The 16,145-nt window shown below is 37.4% G+C and overlaps 3 protein-coding genes across 3 annotated transcripts in view; 2 read left to right on the top strand and 1 right to left on the bottom strand.

The window, feature by feature from the left end:
* The first annotated feature begins 1,473 nt into the window (after positions 1 to 1,473).
* LOC107658736 (POU domain, class 3, transcription factor 2-like) lies at positions 1,474 to 2,073 on the top strand. Its single transcript, XM_016447387.1, has one exon. The coding sequence runs from the start codon at positions 1,519 to 1,521 to the stop codon at positions 2,071 to 2,073; it is 555 nt and encodes a 184-aa protein (XP_016302873.1). The 5' UTR covers positions 1,474 to 1,518.
* An 878-nt stretch (positions 2,074 to 2,951) lies between these two features.
* LOC107658894 (POU domain, class 3, transcription factor 2-like) lies at positions 2,952 to 4,081 on the top strand. The gene has a single exon (XM_016447605.1). It carries the CDS (start codon positions 2,952 to 2,954, stop codon positions 3,963 to 3,965), a length of 1,014 nt encoding a protein of 337 aa, XP_016303091.1. The 3' UTR covers positions 3,966 to 4,081.
* Positions 4,082 to 12,446: 8,365 nt separating this feature from the next.
* The window catches only part of LOC107658735 (failed axon connections homolog), a 5,847-nt gene continuing 2,148 nt past the window's right edge, over positions 12,447 to 16,145 (bottom strand). Inside the window, exons 2-4 of the mRNA XM_016447386.1 lie at positions 15,245 to 15,285; positions 13,073 to 13,189; positions 12,447 to 12,980 (exon numbers count right to left, since the gene is read on the bottom strand). Coding sequence (XP_016302872.1) covers positions 12,694 to 12,980; positions 13,073 to 13,189; positions 15,245 to 15,285 — 445 coding nt within the window. The 3' untranslated portion in view covers positions 12,447 to 12,693. The remainder of the gene's footprint in view (positions 12,981 to 13,072; positions 13,190 to 15,244; positions 15,286 to 16,145) is intronic.

The following is a 16,145-nucleotide window of genomic DNA, read 5'->3' as shown; positions in this document are numbered from 1 at the left end:
CGGCCCTGCGGTGCCCTGTGTGCGCTTTTCAGGCTTTGAAATGGGCTTTATGTGCACAGGGAGAGAGAGAGAAAAGGCTCGAGCAGCTGTGACGTGGGCGGCGTTGTTTCATTCACCTCTCGCCATGGCAACGGACAGGGGCCCGAGAAATATTCCCCCTCCTTGAGCCATGAGAAAGACACAGAGAGACTCTGAAATCCCATCAGAACACAGAGTGCTGTTATTTCATCCATATAATAATATAAACAAACAGAATTATTATAATATCACCCGAGTCTAAAATAATTATTAATGCTCAGATACCCATTTAATAATCATATACACTGTAAGGATGGCTAACATTACACTTCATGGAAGTCTATAATTATTGTGATTTTTTTGCCTTATTTTTTTTTTAAGTAAAAAAAAATTGGTGTCAATAACAGCTGTGAGCTCACTGCACCTTTTCAACCATTTTGAATTTAATTTTAATGAAGAAAACAAATTTTTGAAATATAATTTTAATGAAGAAAATTAAGTTAAAAATTGAGTAGAAATGACAAAGTATTGTGAAACAGATAGACGTTAAAAGGATGGAATGATGGTGATATTTTAAAGTGCAGGGCACATTTCTGAATTTATGATTAATAGTCTTTTTTAATTTTCTATATGAAATATATTATGCACCCACGTCTTATTCATTCATTTTTATTGTAGAAGAGCATTTTGTTTTATCCAGTTATAAGATATAGATATATTTAAATACAAAAAAAAACGTTTTGCACTTTTGTATTGTCTTTATCAATTTTTTGTTTATTTATTAATTTATTTGAACTACAGATTACTGTATATAAGAAATATTTAAAATAACTATATAAACATATGTTTAGGTTTACTTTTATATATATTTACTATTGCATATATACTGTATATATATATAGAGAGAGAGAGAGAGAGATACACAGTTAAATATATAAAAATATTAGGTTTTTGACTAAAATGTATTTACCATTTATTTGAAATGCTAACATGATATATAATAAACACGGTTATAAACATATATTTAAAAAATGTTTTCATATGCTAGTTTTCACGGATAATATTAAAAACAAGTTTATTCCTTTTTGAACAAAACACTCATAGAATAACCAATAATAACGAAATTAATCTAAAATGAATTATTTAATTCTATTGGAATGACTATCATATAAGTAACAGCCAAGTAAAACAGCATATTACTACTAAATTGCGAAGCATTTAAACCTAAAGAAAAAGTTAACGAAAGCCAGGCTGGATACCTTTGGAGCCCATTGCGCCCTGTCACTGCTGATCCCTCTGTGCTTGTTTTCAGTGGAGCGCAATGGGATGGGGCTTCAGTGTCGACTCTACTGTAACCAATGAACGCGCCGCTGCCGCATCTGTCAAGCGCTTCTGACCAATCGACAGCAGCGCGAGGCGGATCTCAGGTGCGCGCCTCTGCGTCCTCGCGGCTCTGGCGCGCTGGGGAGCCGCCTGTGGCACAGAGTAGCGGTGGAAACTATGGCGACCGCGGCGTCCAACCACTACAGCATCCTCACGTCCAGCTCGGAGCCCGGCAGCATGCAGCAGACGCCGCCGCCGCAGGCCTACAGAGACGCGCACAGCCTTCTGCAGAGCGAGTACACCACCCTGCAGAGCAGCGGCAGCACGCTTGGCCATGCGCACCAGTGGCTGACGGCGGCGCTGTCTCACGGGGGAGAGGGGTCGCCGTGGCCCGCCAGCCCGCTAGGCGAGCAGGACATTAAGCCGGTGGAGGTGCTGCAGCATTCGCCGCGGCAGGCGCATCTGGTGCAGAGCCAGCAGCATCACGAGGCAGGCGCTTGGCGCGCCACCACCATGCCGAGCATGAGCACCTCCAACGGGCAGAGCTTGATCTACTCTCAGTCCGGGTACGGCGAGCCGGGGATGCACCACGAGGACCACCACAGCCCGCATCTGAGCGAGCACGACCACCCGCAGAGCCTACACTCGGACGAGGACGCGCCGACCTCGGACGACCTGGAGCAGTTCGCCAAGCAGTTCAAGCAGCGCCTTATGATTAATAGTCTTTTTTAATTTTCTATATGAAATATATTATGCACCCACGTCTTATTCATTCATTTTTATTGTAGAAGAGCATTTTGTTTTATCCAGTTATAAGATATAGATATATTTAAATACAAAAAAAAACGTTTTGCACTTTTGTATTGTCTTTATCAATTTTTTGTTTATTTATTAATTTATTTGAACTACAGATTACTGTATATAAGAAATATTTAAAATAACTATATAAACATATGTTTAGGTTTACTTTTATATATATTTACTATTGCATATATACTGTATATATATATAGAGAGAGAGAGAGAGAGATACACAGTTAAATATATAAAAATATTAGGTTTTTGACTAAAATGTATTTACCATTTATTTGAAATGCTAACATGATATATAATAAACACGGTTATAAACATATATTTAAAAAATGTTTTCATATGCTAGTTTTCACGGATAATATTAAAAACAAGTTTATTCCTTTTTGAACAAAACACTCATAGAATAACCAATAATAACGAAATTAATCTAAAATGAATTATTTAATTCTATTGGAATGACTATCATATAAGTAACAGCCAAGTAAAACAGCATATTACTACTAAATTGCGAAGCATTTAAACCTAAAGAAAAAGTTAACGAAAGCCAGGCTGGATACCTTTGGAGCCCATTGCGCCCTGTCACTGCTGATCCCTCTGTGCTTGTTTTCAGTGGAGCGCAATGGGATGGGGCTTCAGTGTCGACTCTACTGTAACCAATGAACGCGCCGCTGCCGCATCTGTCAAGCGCTTCTGACCAATCGACAGCAGCGCGAGGCGGATCTCAGGTGCGCGCCTCTGCGTCCTCGCGGCTCTGGCGCGCTGGGGACCCGCCTGTGGCACAGAGTAGCTGTGGAAACTATGGCGACCGCGGCGTCCAACCACTACAGCATCCTCACGTCCAGCTCGGAGCCCGGCAGCATGCAGCAGACGCCGACGCCGCAGGCCTACAGAGACGCGCACAGCCTTCTGCAGAGCGAGTACACCACCCTGCAGAGCAGCGGCAGCACGCTTGGCCATGCGCACCAGTGGCTGACGGCGGCGCTGTCTCACGGGGGAGAGGGGTCGCCGTGGCCCGCCAGCCCGCTAGGCGAGCAGGACATTAAGCCGGTGGAGGTGCTGCAGCATTCGCCGCGGCAGGCGCATCTGGTGCAGAGCCAGCAGCATCACGAGGCAGGCGCTTGGCGCGCCACCACCATGCCGAGCATGAGCACCTCCAACGGGCAGAGCTTGATCTACTCGTACGGCGAGTACGGCGAGCCGGGGATGCACCACGAGGAGCACCACAGCCCTCATCTGAGCGAGCACGGCAGCCTGCACTGCCTGCACTCAGACGAGGACACGCCGACCTCAGACGACCTGGAGCAGTTCGCCAAGCAGTTCAAGCAGCGCCGGATCAAGCTGGGTTTTACGCAGGCGGACGTGGGGCTCGCGCTGGGCACCCTCTACGGCAACGTCTTCTCCCAGACCACCATCTGCAGGTTCGAGGCGCTCCAGCTAAGCTTCAAGAACATGTGCAAACTCAAGCCCCTTCTGAACAAATGGCTGGAGGAGGCGGACTCCACCTCGGGAAGCCCGACCAGCCTGGATAAGATCGCGGCGCAGGGGAGGAAGAGGAAAAAGCGGACCTCCATCGAGGTGAGTGTCAAAGGGGCCCTGGAGAGCCATTTCCTCAAGTGCCCCAAACCCGGCGCGTCGGAGATCAACTCGCTGGCGAACAGCCTGCAGCTGGAGAAGGAGGTGGTGCGGGTTTGGTTCTGCAACCGGCGGCAGAAGGAGAAGCGAATGACGCCCCAAAACGGACCGATGGCCGGGAACGAGGATGTGTACGGGGACGCCTCGCCTCACCACGGCGCGCAGACACCTGTTCCGTGAGAAAAGGGGCGGCCTGAAACATAATCGACTGTCTCTTTGTCCCGGTCACAAGCCCGCTCGGGGCGGACCGACGGTGATGAAGTGTCTCCTGTGTGTGTGGCACCTCCGAGGGCGCGGAGAGCGCGCGTGGTTGCGCGAACAATATACGGGCGCGGGCGCCAGAAAACACGCTCTGAGGCGTTACGCGCCACGGCTGAACCTAAAGAGGGAACGTAAATATTATTTTATTTAAGAGATTTCTTTTTTCAAGTCCGAGGATCTGTGAAAGCATCATATCACTTCCAACCGAAAGCTGTGAAAAAAAGGCGTCAGGGGCGCGCCATCTTCCCCTCATGACCACAAAAGGTTTCTTACTGATTGAAATTAATTTCGGTGCAGTCTACTGTGCACATTCTCTTCCATATATAAATGGAAAATGCTTCGTTATTATTATTATTATTATTATTATTACCGTCACGATCACAAAAGGTTTAATACTGATTAAAATTATGTCTGCATTTCATTCGCCTTTATATATTAATGCCAATAAATAACCTAATAATAATAATCATAATCATAATAATAAACTAAATATCTCCAAATTATTTAAATAAAAAAATCCAAAAATTCCTAATACGAAAAATTAACAATAACAATAATATTTATTATTGTTATTTTATTGTTATTATTAACACTATGTACATATTAACATCTAAAATTATCACTGTTAAATGCAAACGTGATCAATTCTTTAAAAGTCAAATTTCCGTCACAACAAAGGCTGCCAAGTGCTGCTGTGTGTCTTTCACAGGCAAAGCAGCCTGATTTCATGCAGATCACGAATGCACACAGCTGGTGCAAAACAGAGGCCTGAGGAAACAGTAAAACCCAGAATCGCAGTGTTGTGGACCATATCGAAATTTCTATTCACAAATAAAATTAATGGATACCAGCTCTTTATAATTAACCACCCAGTTTGGGTTTTCTTAACATTTTGACTGAATTTCTATAAGCGTACACCAAAAGCGTTCATGATTTGAGACAGTGGCTTGTTTATAAAGATTCTTCCTCCTCTTAATTTAAACCATTTCTGGTTATTTAGCCTTTTCTAATCTAGGAAATCTAAAAGAAACCAAAACTGACTCGTATAATTTATTATATTTTATATTAAAGATAACAACAAACCAAGCTTTTATTTAATTTCAGTCATTTGTCTGGAAACGCTTTATATGAAAATGGCAAGATGTAAAAATTATATTGATGACGACATAATAATAATAATAAAAGCAAATTGTTCTTGCTTGTAATTATTACAGTAACACCGTTCAAGATTTAAAAACAACAACGACAATGTAATAATAATAATAATAATAATAATAGACTAATAGAGGCCAGTTAATCTTGCCCATTATTATTTTAATAACATTGTGTGATTTTGTGCGTCAATTAAATGTATAAGCCTCAACATGTTTGTATCTGTTTGCTCTTTTGTGTTTCTTGTTTATCCCAAATTTGTCTCTTTTTCTTTAACGGGAAATATTACACCAGCTGTGTTACGCTGATTTGATGGCCTGCATCGAAAAACAAGGACATTGTGCGTGGATTTTTCATTTTAATTTTCTATGGCTCTGTGAATACTTGTATATTTGTGCACTTAACCTGGCACTGCCACGTTACGCGCCACGGCTGAACCTAAAGAGGGAACGTAAATATTATTTTATTTAAGAGATTTCTTTTTTCAAGTCCGAGGATCTGTGAAAGCATCATATCACTTCCAACCGAAAGCTGTGAAAAAAAGGCGTCAGGGGCGCGCCATCTTCCCCTCATGACCACAAAAGGTTTCTTACTGATTGAAATTAATTTCGGTGCAGTCTACTGTGCACATTCTCTTCCATATATAAATGGAAAATGCTTCGTTATTATTATTATTATTATTATTATTACCGTCACGATCACAAAAGGTTTAATACTGATTAAAATTATGTCTGCATTTCATTCGCCTTTATATATTAATGCCAATAAATAACCTAATAATAATAATCATAATCATAATAATAAACTAAATATCTCCAAATTATTTAAATAAAAAAATCCAAAAATTCCTAATACGAAAAATTAACAATAACAATAATATTTATTATTGTTATTTTATTGTTATTATTAACACTATGTACATATTAACATCTAAAATTATCACTGTTAAATGCAAACGTGATCAATTCTTTAAAAGTCAAATTTCCGTCACAACAAAGGCTGCCAAGTGCTGCTGTGTGTCTTTCACAGGCAAAGCAGCCTGATTTCATGCAGATCACGAATGCACACAGCTGGTGCAAAACAGAGGCCTGAGGAAACAGTAAAACCCAGAATCGCAGTGTTGTGGACCATATCGAAATTTCTATTCACAAATAAAATTAATGGATACCAGCTCTTTATAATTAACCACCCAGTTTGGGTTTTCTTAACATTTTGACTGAATTTCTATAAGCGTACACCAAAAGCGTTCATGATTTGAGACAGTGGCTTGTTTATAAAGATTCTTCCTCCTCTTAATTTAAACCATTTCTGGTTATTTAGCCTTTTCTAATCTAGGAAATCTAAAAGAAACCAAAACTGACTCGTATAATTTATTATATTTTATATTAAAGATAACAACAAACCAAGCTTTTATTTAATTTCAGTCATTTGTCTGGAAACGCTTTATATGAAAATGGCAAGATGTAAAAATTATATTGATGACGACATAATAATAATAATAAAAGCAAATTGTTCTTGCTTGTAATTATTACAGTAACACCGTTCAAGATTTAAAAACAACAACGACAATGTAATAATAATAATAATAATAATAATAGACTAATAGAGGCCAGTTAATCTTGCCCATTATTATTTTAATAACATTGTGTGATTTTGTGCGTCAATTAAATGTATAAGCCTCAACATGTTTGTATCTGTTTGCTCTTTTGTGTTTCTTGTTTATCCCAAATTTGTCTCTTTTTCTTTAACGGGAAATATTACACCAGCTGTGTTACGCTGATTTGATGGCCTGCATCGAAAAACAAGGACATTGTGCGTGGATTTTTATTTTGAATTTTCTATGGCTCTGTGAATAGTACTTGTATATTTGTGCACTTAACCTGGCACTGCCAAAGCACAAGCTGTCAGTGTGCCCTATTGAGACCAGTAATGTCTTTGGTTTTGACAGAAAAATTGCACAGTTTTTAAACGCCTTTTGTCATTAAATGAATACGTTTTTATATAAAGAAGTGCCTCTCATCACTCTGTGCCCCGCGGATGAAGATCCTCAAGATAAATGGATTCACAATTTCACACGTTATTCGAGCATCAAGGCTGTTGAATATAATGTTGCCTCGGGATGAGATGCTGCTGTAGATCCAATTCCTTCGCTTCGATTTCTGCGTGACCATGGAGGCAAATGTTTGCCATTTCACTGGTAATGAAGACGCATTTGACGGGTTCAAACGGGTTCCGAAAGAGATCGGAGACGTACGTGAATATTTTATGATGCTATTCTGGATCTAAATAGGCCTTTTTTTTTAATTCAAACGAGTAAATGGCTTTACATTCATGAAAACAAACAAAAACTACTGCTAGTGATCTGTTAAATCATATTGTAATAATAGCTTTTAAACAATTAATAATATATTTTAAACGATAAAATATAGCCTATTGCATTTTAATATAGGCCTATTTATCAGACGGTCTTTTCAAATATCATCGGCCATTTCCTTTAAAAAAATGTACTGCTCCATCAATGTACAATTTTAGGAAAACGACTAAAAGACTAGATGTCAATTTATTTACTGTGTGTTTATAGGCTAATGAATAGTGGATCCTAGGGCCTTGGGAATTTTCACTGCCTTGAAAAACTGCGTAAAGCCGCATTTGTTTGTGTTTGTGTGTGTGTGTGTGTGTGTGTGTGTGTGTGCGTGCTGTGAGCGCCATCTATTGACTAGGCCTATAATGTGTTGGAGAAAAGCAATTCTTAATGAAATTGAGATAGCCTATTACAGTTGTCTATCTGTTTGCATGTTCTGTTTAGTCAAAATATAGTCATATAGTCATGGAATATGAGCTTGGGGTGTATTTTATAAATATAGCCTGCCGTTTGTAGTCACTCATCTCGTCCGTCTGTCAGTGCAGATGGTAGCCTAACTGTAAAGATTTGTGTAGGTTATTTGGTAACGTGCAAGTCAAAAGTCTTAAGTCATTGTATATTGGTTGTGAATCATATTAATTCTGACTCTTGTAGCGTGAGTATCAGTTTTTCCTGACCAGGTTGTGTTTGAGAGAAAGTTCTTACCGTTGGAAAGTTCTTGTTTTGAAGCAGGTGGCACATACAAACTTTATGGATTGCTTAAGGTTGAATATCAACTTTAAAACTGGATTTATTTTAAAACCTCCGTGTTCTCTAAATCTTATGTTGGATTTCTAACAATCTGGCGCACAGGACAGGCAAGTGTTCACCACCTTACTTTGCAACGCGGAAGTATGTTATTTTGTTTGAATGCGCGAGACTTCCGTTTCATTAGCCGCTATTAACTAAAATAATAACAAAGTAACGTATTTGCGTTACAAACCAGTGTGTTTATGATTACGATAATATATTATAGCCTAATCATATAACAAATACCAGTTTGCAATATCAAGCAGCTTAACGGATAGTTTTTGTAAGAGTAAAATAACTGGAAGCAGGTAACACCGGAAGCCTCGCACATTCACAAACGGCTGTTTCCGCTTTTACCAGAAAAATAAAAGTGGATATTGAATTTTAAATTAAGATATTAATAGCTGATTTAGATTAACTGAATTAGTAAATAATTAAAATACCATTAATAACACATAACAAGCACAATAAAATGTTTTTTTTATAATAATTTAGCTAATTTCACTAAGCAACCATTTGTGACGCACTACTTTAGGCTATTCTAAATCATGTATCTATTAGTAAAGAATATTAAGAGTTAAAGAATGAACTCAGAAACCACACAACCAGAAGCGGTTAATTTAATACAGCTATATTTTATTTTGAATATCTTTAATACATTCTCCAGACAATTTTGGTTCATTTATGTTACAGTGATCATTAGTTCATGTACACAACTAATGTACCCCTCACTCCCCAATTTTATGTGCAGCCCATAATAAATCCAACAGGGTCATGATACACACAACACAGACTCTGTAATATGGCTCTAAAATCTGCACACACTTGTGAGGAAACAAAGAGATTTTGAACTTTTACTATTGTCCTTCCAACATTATTCCATCTTTGGGTTGCCATATTTCCATCACTTTTGGCATATGAGTGGGGCTGTATGTCTTGTGAGGAAAATAACTAAAGTACAAGATTGTCATGTATGGATGATAAATCTAGCTATAACTAAAGCTCAGCAAGGAACCATTAAAAATTCATTTGCAATAGTCTGTAACGCTTGTAGTGAGTTTTTGAAGACAAGCCTTGAATTCTGGCCTGGTGAGCATCGTCTGAAATTCATTCAATATAATCAAACCAACAGCGTGTAAAACATACGGCTCTTGGAGTAACTTAAACACAACTACAGATATCATGAAAAAAATATAAAACTCATTAAAAGTCAATAATAAGTCTTTTGCAATACTTTCTAATATAAATTAAATCACAAGCGATAATTAAAAAAGGTCAAGTGGTCCAGGAATAACACATAGTACATACAGAAAAAAAAAGAAAACGATTTTAAAAATATATAAATAATTGTTTGTTTTTTGAATCAGGCACGTCTTAAATCAAGAACAATACAAACAAGCAACCAAACATCTTAAGAAAGAATATGATGCTAGTACTCAGACTGGCTGCCAATTTTAGGACTTTAAAGGAATAGTTCACCCAAAAATGAAAATTTGCATAAAATGTACTCACCCTCAGGCCATCTAAGATGTAGATGAGTTTGTTTCTTCATCAGAACAGATTTGGAAAAATGTAGCATTACATCACTTGCTCACCAATGGATCCTCTGCAGTGAATGGGTGCCGTCAGAATGAGAGTCCAAACAGCTGATAAAAACATCACAATAATCCACAAGTAATCTACACCACTCCAGTCCATCAATTAACATCTTGTAAAGTGAAAAGCTGCATGTTTGTAAGATACATGTTCATCTTTAAGACATTTTTAACTTTAAACTGTTGCTTCGGGTTAAAATATGAGTCCTCTATCCATAATATTGTTTTCTCCATCTTCACAAGATGTTAATTGGTGGACTGGAGTGGTGTGGATTATTGTGATGTTTTTAATCAGCTGTCTGGACTCTCATTCTGACGGCACCCATTCACAGCAAATTTTCATTTTTGGGTGAACTGTTCCTTTAAGTCTTTGGCACGTTTAAATAATTACTGGCATGCAAACCTTTTATTTCTAACAAAGCACCAGTTAATTAACCTGATATTTATATAAACCATTTTTCCTACACATTTCTGTATAACGTTGCATTTGAACAAACATCAGATAAGTACATTTGCATTTGAAGGGTGTAAAAATGGCGAGACACTTCCCATTCTTTCTAAGAACTGCTCTATATAGGCGTCTTAATGCAGGATCATGTTCAAGATATTAAAAGGGCATTTGTGGCAACAGGAAGGAAGTTTGTACGGCACAGCAAGATACAGATTATATCTCACTACGGAACAGAAAAAACATAAGTCTCATTCGTTGTGCATTGGCCCCTGGGAGATCATTCCTGCGAGTATGTTCATGCGTGACGATGACTCAGTGACTCAGTCATGCAGCAGATGGACACACACACACACACACACACACACACACTCACACACATCAGCTGTCTGTCTCCATCTGTATTGTGTTATGCGTCTCCTTCTTTAATGGCTGCATTTGAGAAACACTGCTGCATTACCAGGGTATTCTGTTCTATTCTGGTCCAGTGTTTTCTGTCATGATGCTGCCCACAGGAGGCGCTCTTGCACAATCACAGATCCCCATCTGAAGTGTTTGCTGTTCGACAAACACAAGTGATGTTTTTAGCTACACATTCAGCACATATAACATCTGCACACACATATGAGTCTCGCTTTATATAGATTTAAATAATGCGGCTGCATTCAACCGATTTAGAATCTGCATCTTGTTACTAAAAATAGGCTTTGAAACACAAACAAATAAATGACTATTAGTCATTTTATATTTATTTATTCACCATATTTGCTCCTATATGAATAATTCAGCCAAAATCAAATAATAATTTGTCAATATTCAAATATGCAGGGAGTAGTGATGAGACATGAGATATGACTGATGTTAAACCTTGTTTCATGTGTGCAAAGTTAAATACACTTTTAGATTATAAACATGCTTAATTTTCTTTTGAAAAATGCCTTATGTTGTCTTGTCTGACTGATAGTTTATACTTTTTTAGAAAGTAAAAGGCCTTTTAGTATCTTTCCAAAATGTTGTGGTACACTTCTTTTTGTAAGCATAAAAATAACTTCAAAAACTTTAACTTTTAAAATGTGAGCATCAAATAGGACACATCCAGCTAGAGTGACAACTGATATTTATATGCATTTTATGTAAATAGTCTGTTATGCCTAGAGCAAACTGAGTGTGATCTCCATATGCTCATATATCATATTATATGAACCATAAAACCATAAAAGCCAGATGTATCAAATATGATACTCCAAAAAAGGCAAACTTTTAATTAAAAAATAATTCCATGTAATATTATATTATTATTTTTTTTGGGGGGGGCTATTATTTTATGCATCTCAAGCTTGCTTCATATGGTTAATCTGGTCCTCACAAAGCTATGTAACTTCAGAAGACCTAAAATACAGTGCAGAAGTTATATAAACCACTTTTATGATGCTTTTTTAGATCTTGACAGCCTCTGGTCACTGTATGCTTTTATAGTTTGAAAAAAATGCATAAACTTTGTTTAAAATGTATCTGTTATGTTCTACAGAATAAAGTAAGTCATATAGACTAGGGATGATATACGGATGATTCAATTACAGAAGTTTCATTTTTGGGTGAATTATTCATTAATGCATTGCGTAATTGGCCATAAAAAATTGAAATGGAAAGATCATCAATTTGGGAATTCTGCTATGCTGCAATGGTTTGAGGGAAAAAAAACCTTAGACTAACATTTTCACAATAACTATCAATCAGCTTTCTCGCTCTGCATATTCCGGTCTTAGCTTTGTAGATTTGACCGAATAAAACTGGACATGAATTTTAGATGAACTATGAGATATTATGCCGTCTAAATCAGTCAAGTATCTACACATTTCAATCATCACCCAAAATCCTTCTTTCTGTTTGTCTACCCGTATACTAATAAACCCCAGGATGTAAGAAGTGCTGTTCGGCTACAAACACACTCGGTGAATGGGGAGTGGTCACATGAGATGATGTCATTCTGCTGATGTCGAGCGCAGTGATGATGTCACACCACAGGAGTGATTCAGCTGAAGCGTCATTCTCACTCTGTTTTCTTCCTGGATTCTCTATAGCCTGGCCTTCCCTCGTTTAATAAAATCCTCGGTTTCATTAATTAAAAAGTGTCAGAATACCTTTCCCGTCGGATTTATTGCCATCCCTCGCTCAGAGTCTGGGAAAACCGCTGCCACGTCACCACGTCTTTATTTGACCAGCCCTTCCCCTTCTAAAGGGCTTGTGGGAGAACAAAGGGGGCGAGGCCCGTGCAGATGCATCATCAAGGGGGTGTGGTTTTCACTTCAACTGCTCCATTTCCGAGCATTCGGTGTCCATGTCCGAGTCAAACAGAGAGCGTCCGGTGACGTCGCTGTCCGGTGATGGCGTGTCGTGGTGCGACAGAGTGCTTTCCTGCTCCTGGAAGCTGCCACTGTGCGAGTACAGACCCAAATCTGGAAGCTGGGAAGGAGAATCCGGCTCCTCACTCAGTCCGTCGTAGTAAAGGTCGTCCACGTCCACAAACCACTCCGGCCAGAATTTGCGGCGGATTCGCTCACAGTACATGGCCAGGTTGATGAACTCGCCTGCACCGATGAAGCAGCTTCAGTCAGTTAATGCGCTCATAACTTTATATGACAGTATTCCCAAACAAAAAAGCAGGAGTTCATGACCTCACCTTTAATTAACTGCTCCGGACGTGTTCCTGGGAGAGTCCACATGGCTTGAGCGAGATGACCAAATACAGCAGCGTCTACTGTGGAGAACTTCGGGCCCATTAGATACTTTTTATTGCCTGTGGGAGAAATTATATTATTAAATTATTTGTATGTTTTTAATGTGTTTTCTGGTTTGTTTCTATGATGTTCTGGTCTCTAGATATGGATCAGGTACCTATGGAAGCTTGTTTCTACCACGGATTAAAAAATAAAAAAGGTAATTGTGAAATTCTATCTGATTTTTTCAATGTAATTGCACATTTATATCTTACAATTTGGCTTTTTTTCTCAGAATTGCACGTTTATATCTTGCAATTTTCTCAGAATTCTCAATTCACATCTCACAGTTCTGACTTTTTTTTCTGATTTCTGAATTTACATCTTTTTTTTTCTCCCCCACCATGGACTAAAAAAATGAAATTGTGACTTTTTTCTAGCATTTGTAAGTTTATATCATCACAATTCTAAGAAGAAATGTCAAAATTGTGAGATATAAACTCAGAATTGGGAGATAAAAAGTCACAATTACCTTATCTTTTATCCCATGAAGGAAACAAGTTTTCATAGCAATTCACCTGTAGTAAGAGTAGTTTTTTTTTTTCAGGATTATGCATCAAGACACATTTATTTGAATAGTAAAATTACATTAAGTCTTGTTTTCTGACAAATTTATCAAAATTAATGTATAAATTGTATCAAATTAAGTTTATGCTTAAAACGGAGTAAGAAAAAGAATCTTGTTTTGCCTTAGAATTAAGTTTATTTTCATTACCCCCACTTACATATTTCAGGAAACAAGATTTAATTAAGTAATTTTGATTCTCAAGTAATGTGTATCTTGATATAAAATGTACTGCAGAATAAGAAAGATACTGAGAAAGAAAATCTTTTTTTTTTCTTTTTCTAATGTTTTTCTTTTATTGCTATGACATTCTAGGCTGCGTTTCCCAAAAGCTTCGTAAGCCTAAGAAGTTGCACCTTTAACTTTATTCAAGTGCAATGTGATTATAATATAAAGTTTTGATTGTACTTTATTCTACACTTTATTACTATATTAGGCTACTTTTTTTTTTTTTATGAATTTATAAATGAAATAATTAAAAAGGCCAGAAAAAATAGAAATACACATCTAAACTGAATGACTGAACCAAAAAAAAAAAAATGAATAAAAGAAGTAATGTAGGAAATATGCTTGAAAAAATCTCTCAATGACTTACTGACGTGCACGAAAACCAATGTATTGGACCCGGAAATTACATCTCTATATAGATATAGCCTACTATAATATATATTTTTGTATAAAGTATATTGTAGCCTATATTTTTATGTAAAGTATAATATTATACGTATAAATATAATATAATATAATATAATATAATTGTTATTATATCCGAGTTGTCTGGAACGCAGCATTAGGTTAACATTTCAATAAACGAGCATTTACTACAATTACGAGCCATTCTATAAGGTGACATTTCAGCACTTGACAAACGGATAGCGACTCCTACGTAGCACTTAAAGCACGGCTACGTTAAGTGCATTTTTGGGAAACGCACGTGAAACGTAATTTTTTTTTATTATTTCTATGATATTCTGGTCAATGTCTATGGGATTTTTTTTTTTCATTCTTAAACCAAGTTAAAATAAATAAATAAATAAAATCCTAAAATGATCAATTTTGTTTCAAAATTCACCAGAAATATTCCAGAATGTTTTAGGTCAAGTTGAAAGTTCAGTCTTTAGTGTTCTCTATCAGCAGGATTTAGTCACTGTCCACTTCATTGGTGCTGAAATTCATTAAAGGCATCATAGTCATTCACTTTCTCTTTAGTTTCATATTTATGATTATGTGTCTGATCTTAAGTCAATTAATAATATTTCAATTGTATTTGTGTAATGCATGTCTGAATCAATAGCTCATTTTTTGCAGTGTGAAAGGAGGATGTATGCTTACTGGACACTAGAGTGCAGCACAAATCCATCGCTGCATTATTTTGTAACCTGTTTCAAAAGCTCTGAACTCTCAAGGTTCATCTAGAATGACCTATATAATTGCATATGAAAAATGGCTCAAATGCAGCAAGTTCTGTGAGTAAAGCTCACAAACTGTGCCTCAGATGTTCAAAACATACCAAGGAATGTGGCAAGGGTGCGCATGTCTTTCTCCATCAGAGAATTTTTTGTAATTTTTTTTTATTATTTCTATGATATTCTGGTCAATGTCTATGGGATTTTTTTTTTTCATTCTTAAACCAAGTTAAAATAAATAAATAAATAAAATGATCAATTTTGTTTCAAAATTCACCAGAAATATTCCAGAATGTTTTAGGTCAAGCTGAAAGTTCAGTCTTTAGTGTTCTCTATCAGCAGGATTTAGTCACTGTCCACTTCATTGGTGCTGAAATTCATTAAAGGCATCATAGTCATTCACTTTCTCTTTAGTTTCATATTTATGATTATGTGTCTGATCTTAAGTCAATTAATAATATTTCAATTGTATTTGTGTAATGCATGTCTGAATCAATAGCTCATGTGAATGATCGTGGAATAACAGCAAGTCCATCAGCCTTTCCCTGGGCCTCGTGTAACCTGAGATGTTTTGCTGAGTGAGGACTAACAGCACTGCCATTTTTGCAAAAGTAAGAGACGAAGCAAAAGCACAGAATTAAAGTCAGCTGGCTCTGATCACTATATTGACGGATCACTATTTACACTGTCTCACAAGGGGTCGATAAAGGTCATTCTGTCACATCACAATAACACAAAGGGACATTATCCTCAAGGCTTACACACAGAGACGCTCCAGCAACCATGCCCTTGACATGGCACACATCAACATGTCAACATGCAGGCTTTAGATGAGGTAATAAACAGCATCCTGCTCAAAATTCATTCAGTTAGCAGGTATTCATTCATCAGTGGAGGATAATGAATGGACTGCATTGCATTGTGTTGACATGATTTTCCAGGATATTAATTTAGGTAATATTTCCCTGTTCATGCCCTTCTCACTCCACCCAAAGGAGAATTTTT

This window comes from Sinocyclocheilus anshuiensis, unplaced genomic scaffold (assembly GCF_001515605.1).
Source record: "Sinocyclocheilus anshuiensis isolate Anshui unplaced genomic scaffold, SAMN03320099.WGS_v1.1 scaffold283, whole genome shotgun sequence".
NCBI lineage: Eukaryota > Metazoa > Chordata > Actinopteri > Cypriniformes > Cyprinidae > Sinocyclocheilus > Sinocyclocheilus anshuiensis.
Note: the sequence above shows the minus strand (reverse complement) of the source record. Positions and strands in the feature narration are given on the sequence as shown.

Coding starts and splice junctions, on each gene's coding strand:
- LOC107658736 (XM_016447387.1), top strand. CDS start 1,519: ATGGCGACCGCGGCGTCCAACCACTACAGCATCCTCACGTCCAGCTCG.
- LOC107658894 (XM_016447605.1), top strand. CDS start 2,952: ATGGCGACCGCGGCGTCCAACCACTACAGCATCCTCACGTCCAGCTCG.